The sequence below is a fragment of the Macaca mulatta genome, chromosome 3 (genome assembly GCF_049350105.2).
Source record: "Macaca mulatta isolate MMU2019108-1 chromosome 3, T2T-MMU8v2.0, whole genome shotgun sequence".
Classification (NCBI taxonomy): domain Eukaryota; kingdom Metazoa; phylum Chordata; class Mammalia; order Primates; family Cercopithecidae; genus Macaca; species Macaca mulatta.
Genome location: NC_133408.1, coordinates 46776147 through 46790428, shown reverse-complemented (window position 1 = coordinate 46790428; position 14282 = coordinate 46776147). Strand labels below are relative to the sequence as shown.

Here is a 14282-nt window from a genome sequence, read left to right as displayed (position 1 = left end):
CCCCGGATGTGAGTGAGGGCCCCGGATGTGAGTGAGGGCCCCGGATGAGGAACTCGGATGAGGAGCTGGGCCCGCGCGTGCAGGCTTCAAAGGCTCGTTTTCGCAGCTTTTCCACGTCTTTTTTTTTCGGTCCTACCGCCCTCCATCCTAACTCACTGGGCTTCTCTAGCCGTTATACCAGCAATGACTGCGACCAATGTTGGGAAAGCGCTCCCGGGGCCTCTCCCTGACGCTAGCCCACCCTTGAGACTCGGAGGCGGCCCGACCCTGTGGGTGCGTGTCGTGGGGTGAGGAGGAATGGCCGACCTAATGGTCCCGCTTCCGTGAGTAGCACAGGGGTGCCTGCTCAGAGTGTGGTACTACGCTGACTCGTAGAAGGCGAGGATTGCGGGGCCTGGGTGAGATGGGACCCACTAAGTCGTGGGATCGAAATCTCAGTAGGTCCTTGGGGAAAGCGGGGACGGGAGGGGAGATGAGCAGATTGGAATGGAACCGAGAGAGACTGAGGAGACTGATAGTTGCGCCCCTGGTGGGAAGACTAAAATCTGTGCAGAAACAGGGATAGGCAAAAGCATGGTGCACGGGCAGGACAGGTAGAGCGCCGGGACAGAAACTCTTAGGACATTGTGACCCCTTGCTGATCCTGGATCCTTAAAGAATATGTTTTGTGGATGGAGCTAATCTGCGAGGCATAGGCAAGCGTCTTAGAAAATCCAAAAAGTGATTTGGAAGGAACTTCAGCTATTACTACTTTGTTTAAGCAAATCAAATGCTATTCTTTAATGTTACTTGACATTTCAAATTAAATACAAGAAAACCTGAAGTGTGGCATTTTATATATTTTTTCAAATTGTATCAGCTTCTTGGAGATTCTGATATTCCTTTGCCCTCTTTCCCCCTAAGTATCGACCTAACCTAAATTCATACTATGACACAGTCTCTCTAATCTGCAGTACTCGTCACAGTGGAGTCAGGATCAGAGAAGGAAAATACACGGCTTAGTCCATTTCATGCTGGAGGGCTCCAATTAGAAACTTTTCCTTGTGTTGAATAGAAATACACCCCCAGTGATGTCTAGCTATTGTTCCTATTGACAGGTCCCGAGGACAATAGATGACACACTTCCTCCTCTTCATAACGGCTATTTTAATGTGCTAGGAGAGCTAAAGGTTTGGAGTTATTTCCTGAGTTGCCATTTCCCCACCTCAGAACCCTTCACAGGTTGTACCTATTAGCAAAGTGATGGGAAACCATTTCAGCAGCAGAGGTGAGTGAGCTATGACAGTGAGGCACACTGCGTCCAAGTTTTAGCTGACTGGGGCTGTTGGCTCCAGTGAGAGGACCACAAAAGGCACCCACTTAAAGAGGCCACTTCCCACCAATACTCATCGAAACATAACAAAGAGTCCTAAGAAACAGAAGCTACTATTTTGCTTTTGAGCAAAATTTTCTTTTAACAGTTTGCCAGATGACACCGGTGGCAACAACTCAGAAAGTTGTTATCTTTTTTCTTGTTTTGTTGTTGTTGAGACAGAGTCTTGCTTTGTCGCCCAGGCTGGAGTGCAGTGGTGTGATCTCAGCTCACTGCAACCTCTAGCTCCCGGGTTCAAGCGATTTCCCTGCCTCAGCCTCCAGAGTAGCTGGGATTACAGGCGGGTGCTACCACACCCGGCTAATTTTTGTATTTTTAGTACAGATGGGGTTTCACCAGGCTGGTCTCAAACTCCTGACCTCAGGTGATCTGCCCACCTTGGCCTCCCAAAGTGCTGGGATTACAGGTGTGAGCCACCGCACCTAGCCTATTTTGTTTTTTTAGTGCAAATTAACAAACTGTTTCTGGCCGGGCGCGGTGGCTCAAGCCTGTAATCCCAGCACTTTGGGAGGCCGAGACGGGCGGATCACGAGGTCAGGAGATCAAGACCATACTGGCGAACACGGTGAAACCCCGTCTCTACTAAAAAATACAAAAAAACTAGCTGGGCGAGGTGGCGGGCGCCTGTAGTCCCAGCTACTCGGGAGGCTGAGGCAGGAGAATGGGTAAACCCAGGAGGCGGAGCTTGCAGTGAGCCGAGATCCGGCCACTGCACTCCAGCCTGGGCGACAGAGCCAGACTCCATCTCAAAAAAAAAAAAAAAAAAAAAAAACCTGATTCTAAAGTTTATAGAGAAGTGCTAAGGATTTAGAATTGCCAAAACAATTTTGAAAAAGAATAAAATTGGAATGCTTGTATACTTTTAAGATTTTTTCCTAAAGCTACAATAATCAAGACGATATGGTATCAGCATAAAGATAGACAAATAGATCAATAGAGCAGAACAGAAAGTCCAAAAATATCAGGGTGCATTTCTTAAAGAAGAAAAAAGTCCAGAAATAGGCCTAGATACATACAATAGCTGTTTTATAAATTACTAAGGTAATTCTGCATCTAGCTAAGCTGAAAATTAGGCCGAGGATCTGTTTATAACAGTGACAGTGATGCAAAGGAGACCAATTGTGCATACTCGGCAGGTCCCCTGAGTCAAAGTCGTGGCTCATACAGGGAGAGGGTGGGATCCTGAGACCTGTTCTCTGTCACAGTGTAGTCTGCAGGAACTTTACTCAACCATCATGATGGTCCACATATTGATGACAAATGCTAATAGTACCCAGTGGGCAGCAAGTGACAAGGGTCATAGATATCCTAGTAAAACTTCTTACTAAGGCAGTACAGAAACCTGAAGATATGGGCACTTACCAAATGGATGAAGTTTTGGTGGGGTCCAGTGGTTTGGGGACATCACCCAAAGGTAAAATTTGTTCCACTTTGCACCCTCTAATCCCAAAGAAATTGGTACAGGTCCTGGTGGGACCCTTTGGATTTGGGAGGTAGCGTATTCTGCACCTGAGAAAACTGTTCCAACACATGTATTAGGTGACCTAAAAGGCTTCTACTTTTTATTTATTTATTTATTTATTTATTTTTCTTGACACAGAGGCTTGCTCTGTAGCCCAGGCTGGAGTACAGTGCTGTGATCTCGGCTCACTGCAACCTCCACTTTCTGGATTCAAGCAATTCTCCTGCCTCAGCTTCCCTAGTAGCTGGGATTACAGGTGCCTGACATCACGCCCAGCATTTTTGTATTTTAGTAGAAGAGGAGTTTCACCATGTTGGCCAGGCTGATCTTGAACTCCTGACCTCAAGCAATCCACCCACCTCAGCCTCCCAAAGTGCTGGGATTACAGGCATGAGCCACTATGCCTGGCAGTTTCCACTTTTTATTGAGACGAGAGAGCTCTATAGTAAATTCAAGCAACAGTGTAAGCTTACTTGCAAATTCATTGGTTCCAGAAATATCCTTGATGGATACAGGTGCTGTATGCAGTCGCTGGCAAACCCCAATAGGAGAGTACATTTGTGTGCTAGGGCTCCCATAACAAAGTACCACAAACTGGGTGGCTTAAACAACAGAAATCTGTTGGTTCACAGTCTGGAGGCTAGAAGTCAGAAATTAAGGTGTGGTTCCTATTGAGGCTGTGAGAAGCAATCTGTCCATGCCTCTCTCCTAGTTTCTGGGGGTTTGCTGCATGTCTTTTGCATTCCTTGTCTTTACCCAGTCTTTACCCTCATCTTCATTTGGCATTCTCCCTGCTTGCTACGTCCAAACTTCCCTTTTTTATGAGGATACCAGTCATTAGATGAGGGACCCACCCTAATCCGCTATGACCTCATCTTAAGTAATTACGTCTGCAACGCTCCTATTGCCAAATAAGATCACATTCTGAGGTATCAGAGGCTAGAACTTCAACATATTAATTGGGGATGAGGTGGAGGTACAATTCAACCCATAATAGAGTCACAGCAGGCCGGGCACAGTGGCTCACTCCTGTGATCCCAGCACTTCGGGAGGCCGAGGCGGGCGGATCACGAGGTCAGGAGATTGAGACCATCCTGGCTAACACGGTGAAACCCCGTCTCCACTAAAAATACAAAAAATCAGCCAGGCGTGGTGGTGGGCGCCTGTAGTCCCAGCTACTCGGGAGGCTGAGGCAGGAGAATGGCGTGAACCTGGGAGGCGGCGCTTGCAGTGAGCCGAGATCGTGCCACTGCACTCCAGTCTGGGCAACAGAGCGAGAATCCGTCTCAAAAAAAAAAAAAAAAAAAAATCACAGCACAAATACTTAAGATTCTGGAGCAAGGTCATGCCTTCTAAGGCAAAAAAAACACGTTTCCAAGCTCCCATGTCACTTACCTCTGCTCTACTGCCACCTCTCCCATAAACTTAACACCTATGGCCTTATAGAAGTTCCCTACAACTAACTGATGGAGACAGAAGAGCCTTGGCCTCTTCAAAGATTGGAGATTGGGTCAGTTCACCATGTTGGCATCTTCCAGAAACAGACTGTTCCTTCATTCCAGCCCCACTTGAGTTGCCCTGAAGCATACTGGTGAAGAGAAATTACCTCAGTGAGCAATGGTACATTTAGTCACCCATGCCATATTTTGGAGAAGATAGCCTAAGGTACGGATATGCATTGACTCCTGGGCAGTGATGAATGACTTGGCTTGTTGGTTAGGGGCCATCTTATTGTTTAAGCAATAGGCTTATGAACAGAGACCATGGTAGCAGGGATAGAGGCTGTGTGTGGTCCCAACAATATGGGCTACCTCTTATTTTTTCATTTTTCTTTCTTTTTTGAGATGGAGTCTCGCCCTGTTGCCCAGGCTGGAGTGCAGTGGTGTGATCTCGGCTCACTGCAGCCTGCTGGGTTCAAGCAGTTCTCCTGCCTCAGCCTCCCGAGTAGCTGGGACTACAGGCGCATGCCACCATGCCCAGCTAATTTTTGTATTTTTAGTTGAGACGGGGTTTCACCATGTTGCTCAGGCTGGTCTTGAACTCCTGACCTTGTGATCTACCCACCTTGGGCTCCCAAAGTGCTGGGATTACAGGCGTGGGCCACCGTGCCCGGCCAATATGGGCTACCTCTTACCAAGGCTGATGTAACTCCCACCATGGTGGAGCGTCCAGCCTGCCAGCACTGGAGACCAACACTCAGTCTTGGGGATACCAGCTACCACCAGGTTGAGTGCATCAGATCCCCTTTACCTTGGAATGGGCATCAATTTGTTCTTACCAGAAATGATATATACTCTAAATGAGCTTGTCTTCCCCAACTACTTTGCCTCCAGCAGTACCACCATCTGAGAGCTTACAGGGTGCTTTATTGACATACCTGAAACTAAGGAACCCATTGATAACCAAGGAGGTGTGACAGTGAACTCGAAGCTACAAAATTAATGGTGCATACTCATCATCCAGAAGCAGCTAGTCAGATAGGACTTTGGAATGGCCTGTTGAAGACTGGGCTAAATTGCCGACTAAGATGTAATGCCTTGCAAAGTTGGGAGCAGTTCTTCAGGATATGGTATATGCACTGATATGCATTGGGCCAAAATGGATATATAGTATTGTGTCTCCAGTAGAACTACGTGCATACAGGAGTAGCCTCTATTACTATCACACCCAGCCACTCACCTGTAGAATTTGTGCCTCCTAGCTCTGAAATCTGGAGCCAGCTGGGTTATGATTCTCATTTCCAGGAAGAACATTTCCTTTAGGAGACATTAAATTGTTCCACTGAACTGAAAACAGAACACCACCAGGCCACTTTGAGTTTCTTGTGCCAGCAGGTCCGTAGGCAAAGAAAGGAGTCGTTATAGAGATGCCCACAATTCCTGCCACACACACAACATAAATACAAAATCATATACCCAGTCAGCTGCATTCAGTAATCTGCCTTCCTGGATCCTTTAGGCACTTCAGTGTAGGAATGGGGACAGGGGTGGGGAGGAGAGACTGTTTTAGACAAGAAAAATACAGTGCGTAGCAATGTAATGGCTCTTAGAGATGACTTGGAACACTGGAAGGAAATATGAGGATGTATCTGGAGGAGTAAGTTCTGAGACTATGATGTCATCAAGGAGGACTATAGGTTAGAGGGCCAGCCAGTGATAAAGGAGCAAAGATTGGACTTGACGGTGCCGTAGGAGGAAAAAAATATATATATATGGAGCAAAGACACAGTCAAGTGGATTACTGAGAAGACTCATGGGGAAGTAGAAAATGGCAACCACAGCAAGATCAAACCCCAAAAGGAATGGAGCATTAGTCAGGGCCTAGAAGGTAATTCGGGATACCACGTAATCAGAGGCTCTGTAGCAGGTAGCAGTTCCTTTTGTGGGCTTTTCTCTTGTTGGGCTGTACCACAGACTTGCCCAGAACTTTTAGAGTCATGTCACAGCATTCAAGGTTTCAGTTACTGTTTTATAAAAGGTGAAGTTATGCTTGATCCAATCATTGAAGCCTTAATTATTACAATAACACTTTGACAGCAAAAACACCTCAAATTTCTTCACCGTCGCTAATCTGAAAACTCCCTGGAAACATAAGGCAAACTCAGAATTTTATAACTATTTAGTGTTGGAAAGAACGTCTGTTGCCTATAGATCAAATATTTGAAAATACTACCTATTCAGCTGGCAATACATACATAATCAGCATCTCAAGAGACAACCTCTTGGTTTTGTGAAGCCATTTATTCTTGATCCTGTCTCCACCCTCGTTTCATTCAGCTCCTCTGCCACAGACAATCACTATTTTTATTGTAACTATTAAAATTATTGTCATTAAGAAAAATAGAAGGAATATATAAGTATCTGAGCAGGGCGGTATAAAAGGAAATTCGTCCCTTTTTCCCCACCCCGCGCACCTCCTCAGAGCGGACAAGCTGAGGACCACGACCCCCAAACCCGGGATTAGAGCCCTACACAGGAATGCTAAGTCCTCCCGCGATCCTAGAGAGGACCGCGAAGGGGAGCGCAGCTCCGGAAGGCGGGTGTGACGCACTTCCGGCTTTTGTGACGCTTTCCCTGGGTTCTGACGTCCAGGGGGCCTAGATCTGAGTCCAGCGCTCCTGGTCCCCAAAGTCACAACCGGTTCTATCCCAGCACCCCAGACGTCTCCGGGCGGGGACAGAGTTGGGCGTGCACGGCTGTGTCCTGCAATCCGCTCGCCACGACCGCCCCGGACGGAGTGGAAGCGGGTCCGTGCCCCTGTCCCTCGCGTCAGCCTCGGCGGTGGCAAGCGCTGTCCCTCAGCAGCGGCGTCCCTGGATACAGGTGGGAAGGGAACGAAGTTTTGGTTTCCGGATTGGAATGAGACATTCCTGGGACTGGGGAGAGGCGGTCTGCGTGTCCCTTCTGGACCCCTAGTCCTGGTTTTTTACCCCAAAGACGCGCGGACAAAATGACCCCAGTCAGATATCTCTGCTCCCCAGTTGTCCCCACTGGTTTTTCTTGTGGTGGGGAGTTTTTGGTTTCCTATGTACCCCAAGTTGTAAAATTCGGGCGATCTTACATGATACCGAGTGCCATTGGCGTTATAATTTTTTTTATTCAGATGGGCTTGTTAAGCCAGTGTCCGCGGATGATATGTTCACCCTCAAACCCACCACCATTATGGTGGTGATTAGAGTGAAGGTCGGGCGCAGTGGCTCACGCCTGTAATCCCAGCACTTTGGGAAGCCTAGGCGGGCGAATCACTTGAGGCCAGGAGTTCCAAAATCAGTCTTGCCTCCTTAGTGAAACCCTGTCTCTACTAGAAATACAGAAAATTAGGCGTGGCGACACACGCCTGTAATCCCAGCTACTTGGGAGGCTGAGGCAGGAGAATCGCTTGAACCCAGGAGGTGGAGGTTGCAGTGAGCCGAGATCGTGTCACTGCACTCCAGCCTGGTGGCAGAGTGAGACTCTGTCTCAAAAACAAACAAACAAAAAAGAACGTTTGAAGCCTACAAAGAAATAAAGAAGTGATTTGGATGTAATAGGGAAAGATTATTTACACTTCACCCTTTCAGTTTCAAGACTACAGGAAGGGGTTTTTTGTTTGTTTATTTTGTGTTTGTTTTGTGTCTGTGTGGTCTTGTTTTTTTGTTTTGTTTTGTTTTGTTTGTTTTTTGTTTTTTGAGACGGAGTCTTGCTCTGTCGCCCAGCCTGGAGTTCAGTGGCGCAATCTCGGCTGACTGCAGCCTCCAGCGCCAGGGTTCAAGCTTTTCCTGCCTCAGCTTCCTGAGTAGCTGAGATTATAGGCGCTCGCCACCATGCCCGGTTGATTTTTGTACTTTTAGTAGAGACGGGGTTTCACCATGTTGGCCAGGCTGGTCTCAAACTCCGGACCACAGGTGATCCGCCCGCCTTGGCCTCCCAAAGTGCTGGGATTACAGGCGTGAGCCACCGCACCCTGCCAGGAAGGGTTTTAAATGAGCAGTTTCGGGCATGGGAGGTTTTCAGTTGTGGGAAGTATCAGTGCTTTATTTTACACTGAGGGGTAAAGGAGAGAAGGGAATTTGTGGACGATGCAGCAGACCATTGGCGAATGGTACCAGTTCTGCCATTGATGTTCTTGGGTGGAACACATAGACCCACCAAGTCTCAAAAGTGTCCTAAGTAAAATAGATTATCTCAAGGTCTCTTCCAATTTTGGAATTCACTGGTAGACTGAATTTAACATTCAGCTAGGCAAAACCTACTGCCCCATGTTCATTTCCAGTTGTGCCACCAACATACAGAAAGTTACTTGCATTTTTGAGAGGCTGAGTGGTACCAAATAAAAGATGGGGTTCGTTGTCCAGGTGCGGTGGCTCTCGCTTGTAATCCCAGCACTTTGGGAGGCCAAGGCGGATGGATCACGAGGTCAGGAGTTCGAGACCAGCCTGGCCAACATGGTGAAATCCTGTCTCTACTAAAAAAAAAAAAAAAATTAGCTGGGCGTGGTGGCGGGCACCTGTAATCCCAGCTACTCAGGAGGCCAAGGCAGGAGAATCACTTGCACCCAGAAGGCAGAGGTTGCAGTGAGCCAAGATTGTGCCAATGCGCTCGAGCCTGGGGGACAGACCAAGACTCCGTCTCAAAAAGGAGAAGAAAAAATGGGGCTCGTTTAGTAAAGTCAGGCAGTATCTTTAAATCCACTAAGCTCACATGAATGGTGAAATATTGCAGTGTACTAAAAGCAAACAAACAAATGAGGGTGTTTTCTCAATCCCGTGTGTTGTAGAAATCTCATTCTCTCTCCAGAATAATTCATGGATCTATGTAACATGAACATGTTTCAGTATTCATAATACTAACTATACAGCTTAATTTCTTATTTTTAAGAAATAAATACAAGTTCTAATTTTTTTCCCTATGCCCCAGTGGATCATATTGTATACCCTACTTTGATGATCATTTTTAAGAGTGACCAGATCAGCCAGGCACAGTGACTCATGCCCCTGTAATCCCAGCACTTTGGGAGGCTGAGGCAGGTGGATCATCTGAGGTCAGGAGTTCAAGACCAGTCCTGACCAACATGGAGAAACCCCATCTCTACTAAAAATACAAAATTAGACAGGTGTGGTGGCACATGGCCTGTAATTCCAGCTATTTGGGAGGCAGAGGCAGGAGGAGAATCACTTGAACCTGGGAGGCAGAGGTTGCCGTGAGCCGAGATCACGTCATTGCACTCCAGCCTGGGCAACAAGAGCAACACTCCGTCTCAAAAAAAAAAAAAAAAAAAAAAAGAATGACCAGATCACTTTTTAGAGTTGGCAGTGTAGCAGCACATTTAGGACACTGGCTTCAGAGTTGGATTTGAGTGCTAGTTCTGTACTTACTGTGGGTTGTTAGACACATTTAATCTTTCTGAAGTTTTATTTTTCATCTATAATATAAGAATAGTAATTATGTGAACTTCATTAGGTTTCCCTGGGTATTAAATGAGTGGTGTATATAGTATGCCAAATCTCCCTGACACACACAGACAACATGAATGACAGTTACTCATCATTTACCACTACATTTAGTGAATTGTTTTGTATGAGTTGTTAGCAGCCCAGCCATACCATGTTGCTTTTTAATACTGCTGTTACGTTTTTCTACCTTGCAGGATAGCAAAACCTGATCTCATAAAACCTAGGTCACAAAGGACAGCCCTGCAAAACAGACGCTATTTGGATCAAGTGAGCCAGTTCCTGGAACCTGAATAATGACTCCTGAATCAAGGGATACTACAGATTTGTCTCCACGGGGTACCCAGGAGATGGAAGGCATCGTGGTAGTGAAGGTGGAGGAGGAAGATGAAGAAGACCATTTTCAAAAGCAAAGAAACAAAGTAGAGTCATCGCCACAAGTTCTCAGTCACTCTACAACCATGAATGAGAGAGCCTTATTATCATCATATTTAGTTGCATATAGAGTGGCAAAGGAGAAAATGGCTCACACGGCGGCTGAAAAAATTATCCTTCCAGCATGTATGGACATGGTACGGACAATTTTTGATGACAAATCAGCTGATAAACTAAGAACTATACCTCTTAGTGATAATACAATATCTCGTCGAATCTGTACGATTGCAAAACATTTGGAAGCAATGCTTATTACACGGCTGCAGTCTGGTATAGACTTTGCAATCCAACTTGATGAGAGCACTGATATTGCAAGTTGTCCCACACTCTTGGTCTATGTCAGATATGTGTGGCAAGATGATTTCGTAGAGGATCTCTTATGTTGTTTAAATTTAAATTCACATATAACTGGATTAGATTTATTTACTGAATTAGAAAACTGCATTGTTGGTCAGTATAAATTAAACTGGAAACATTGTAAAGGAATTTCAAGTGATGGAGCAGCCAATATGACCGGAAAACACAGCAGACTTACTGAAAAATTGTTAGAAGCAACCCACAACAATGCTCTTTGGAATCACTGTTTTATTCATCGAGAAGCTTTGGTATCCAAAGAAATTTCACCAAGTCTAATGGATGTATTGAAAAAGGCAGTGAAAATTGTTAATTTTATTAAAGGAAGCTCACTGAATAGCCGACTTCTCGAAATACTTTGTTCAGAGATTGGAGTTAACCATACCCACTTACTGTTTCATACAGAAGTTCGTTGGCTTTCTCAAGGAAAGGTATTGAGCAGAGTATATGAACTCAGGAATGAGATTTACATTTTTCTCATTGAAAAGCAATCTCATTTGGCAAATATTTTTGAAAACGACATTTGGGTAACCAAATTGGCATATTTAAGTGATATTTTTGGCATTCTTAATGAATTAAACCTGAAAATACAGGGGAAAAACAATGATATATTTCAGTATCTTGAACATATTCTAGGATTCCAAAAGACATTATTATTTTGGCAAGCAAGACTTAAAAGTAACCGCCCTAGCTACTATATGTTTCCAACATTATTGCAACACATCGAAGAGAACATTATTAACGAAGACTGCTTAAAAGAAATAAAATTAGAGATATTGTTGCATCTCACTTCTTTGTCTCAAACTTTTAATTATTACTTTCCAGAAGAGAAATTTGAATCATTAAAGGAAAATATTTGGATGAAAGATCCATTTGCTTTTCAAAACCCAGCATCAATAATTAAGTTAAACTTGGAGCCTGAAGAAGAGAATGAATTATTGCAGCTCAGTTCATCATTCACACTAAAGAATTATTATAAGACATTAAGTTTATCAGCATTTTGGATTAAGATTAAAGATGAATTTCCACTACTAAGTAGGAAGAGTATATCGCTGTTACTACCATTCACAACTACTTATTTGTGTGAACTAGGATTTTCAATCTTGACACGATTAAAAACAAAGAAGAGAAATAGGCTCAACAGTGCACCGGACATGCGGGTAGCATTATCTTCATGTGTTCCTGACTGGAAGGAACTTATGAACAGACAAGCACACCCATCACATTAAATAAAATCTTTACAAAATCCTGTGTTTAGTCGGGTGTGGTGGCTTACGCCTGTAATCCCAGCACTGGGGAGACGGAGGTGGGCAGATCACTTGAGATCGGGAGTTCGAGACTAGCCTGGCCAACATGGTGAAACCCCATCTCTACTAAAAATACAAAGCCAGGCGTGGTGGTACATGGCTGCAGTCCCTGTTACCTGGGTGCCTAAGGCAGGAGAATCTCTTAAACCAGAGATTGCAGTGAGCTGAGATAATCCCACTGCGTTCCAGCCTGGGCAACAGAGTGAGACTCCATCTCAAAAACAAAAAAAAATTATATCTGTACTTTTAAAGGGATTTTGCAGTATATTGTATTTAAATGTTAATAAAATTATATTTGCAATTAGGTTTTTATTTTTCTACATAGTATGTTTCATGAAACTCAGTTACATGAATGTGTGTATGTGTAGAAGATGATTATATAAAATATATGTCCTTCTGTGAATTACTGTCAAGAATTTTGAAAACTAAGAGGCCAGCACAGTGGCTCACACCTGTAATCCCAGCACTTTGGGAGGCCAACGTGGGTGGATTGCTTGTGCCCAGGAGTTTTGAGACCCGCCTGGGCAACACATTCAAATCCCATCTCTACAAAAAATACAAAAATTTAGCCAGGCTTGGTGGTGTGCACCTTTAGTACCAGCTTCTTGGGAGGCTGAGGTGGGAGGATCATGAGCCCAGCAGGTCGAGGCCACAGTGAGCTGTGATCGTGCCACTGCCCTCTAGCCTGAGCAACAGAGCGAGACTCTGTCTTGAAAAAAAGTTTTTTTAAGTACTGCTTTGCTTTTTTTTTTTTTTTTTTTTTTGAGACAGGGTTTCACTCTTATTGCCCAAGCTGGAGTGCAGTGGTGCAATCTCGGCTCACTGCAACCTCCACCTCCTGGGTTCAAACGATTCTCCTGCCTCAGCCTCCGGAATAGTTGGGATGACAGGCAAGCGCTACCATGCCCAGTTAACTTTTTTTGTATTTTTGGTAGAAACAGGGTTTCACTGTGTTAGCCAGTCTAGTCTCAAACTCCTGACCTCAGGTGATCAGCCCGCCTCGGCCTCCCAAAGTGCTGGGGTTACAGGCGTGAGCCACCGGGCTGGTGTAAATAGTGCTTTTAACACTTTATTTTTATACCCAAATCTGTTCCCCTGTCCACCGCCATCGGCTTGCTTCCTCTTTTCCATCAGAACCTTGTTGACATTCAGTTACTCCCTGTCTATGTGCTTGTCCTTTTTTGTCCTAATTCCAGGAAGTGAGTCTTTTTTTTTTGGACAGAATTTTGCTCTTGTTGCCCAGGATGGAGTGCTACTTTTTTGTATTTTTAGTAGAGACAGGGTTTCACCATTTTGGTCAGGCTGGTCTCTAACTCCTGACCTCAGGTGATCCACCTCGGCCTCCCAAAGTGCTGAGATTACAGGCATGAGCCACTGCGCACCACCGGAAGTGAGTCTTAATGCCCGTCTTGGTTTAACACCATGCTGGGTTTTTTTAGATGGGTAAGTGTTACAATTTAGCTAATGAGACGTTTAGGCCATCTGTTGGGATATCTCTTGACTTCCCCTGTTCTCAAAAAGGATGCAAGAGACCAGGTGCGGTGGCTGTCACCTGTAATCCCAGCACTTTGAGAGACCAAGGTGGTGGATTACTTGAGGTCAGGAGTTACAAAAATTAACTGGGTGTGGTGGTGGGTGCCTGTAATCTCAGCTACTCAGGAGGCTGAGGCAGGAGAATCACTTGAACCTGAGAGGCAGAAGTTGCAGTGAGCCAAGATTTTGCCACTGTGCTCCAGCCTGGGCAACAGAATGAGACTTCATCTCAAAAACAAAAACAAAGGCCAGGCACAGTGGCTCACACCCGCAATCCCAGTGCATTGGGAAGCCGAGGCAGGCAGATCGTGAGGTCAAGAGATTGAGATCATCCTGGCTAACATGGTGAAACCCTATCTCTACTAAAAATGCAAAAAAAAAATAGCCAGGTGTGGTGGCGCATGCCTATAATCTCAGCTACTTGGGAGACTGAGGCAGGAGAATAGCTTGAACCCAGGAGGCAGAGGTCGCAGTGAGTGGAGATCGCACCACTGTACTCCAGCCTGGCAACAGAGCGAGACTCCATCTCAAAAAAAACAAAAACCGAACACAGGAAAGAAGATAGATGATGATGGTGTTTTGTTTTGCTTTGTTTTGTTTTGAGACAGGGTCTCATTCCATCACCCAGCTGGAATGCACTTTGCAATCAGGGCTTACTGTAGCCTTTCCAGGCTCAAGCGATCTTCCTGCCTCATCATTTTTATTTTTTGTAGAGACAGATCTCACTGTGTTGCCCAGGCTGTCCTTGACTTCTGGCCTCAGGTGGTCCTCCTGCCTCAGCCTTCCGAAGTGCTGGAATTACAGATGTGAGCCACCGAGACTGGCCTGAAATCCAATTTTTAATGTTGCCTCAAAGATACCGAAAACATGGTGAGGGACAAATGGTATGTC

The 14282-nt window shown here is 45.3% G+C and overlaps 1 protein-coding gene across 3 annotated transcripts; it reads left to right on the top strand.

Annotated features, from left to right (window-relative positions):
* The first annotated feature begins 23 nt into the window (after positions 1 to 23).
* On the top strand, positions 24 to 12164 carry FAM200A (family with sequence similarity 200 member A). 3 transcript variants are annotated; one of them, XM_015134329.3, is made up of 2 exons: positions 24 to 273; positions 9960 to 11800. In XM_015134329.3, the coding sequence occupies exon 2, from the start codon at positions 10059 to 10061 to the stop codon at positions 11778 to 11780; it is 1722 nt and encodes a 573-aa protein (XP_014989815.2). In that variant the 5' UTR covers positions 24 to 273; positions 9960 to 10058; the 3' UTR covers positions 11781 to 11800.
* The last annotated feature ends 2118 nt before the right edge of the window (positions 12165 to 14282 follow it).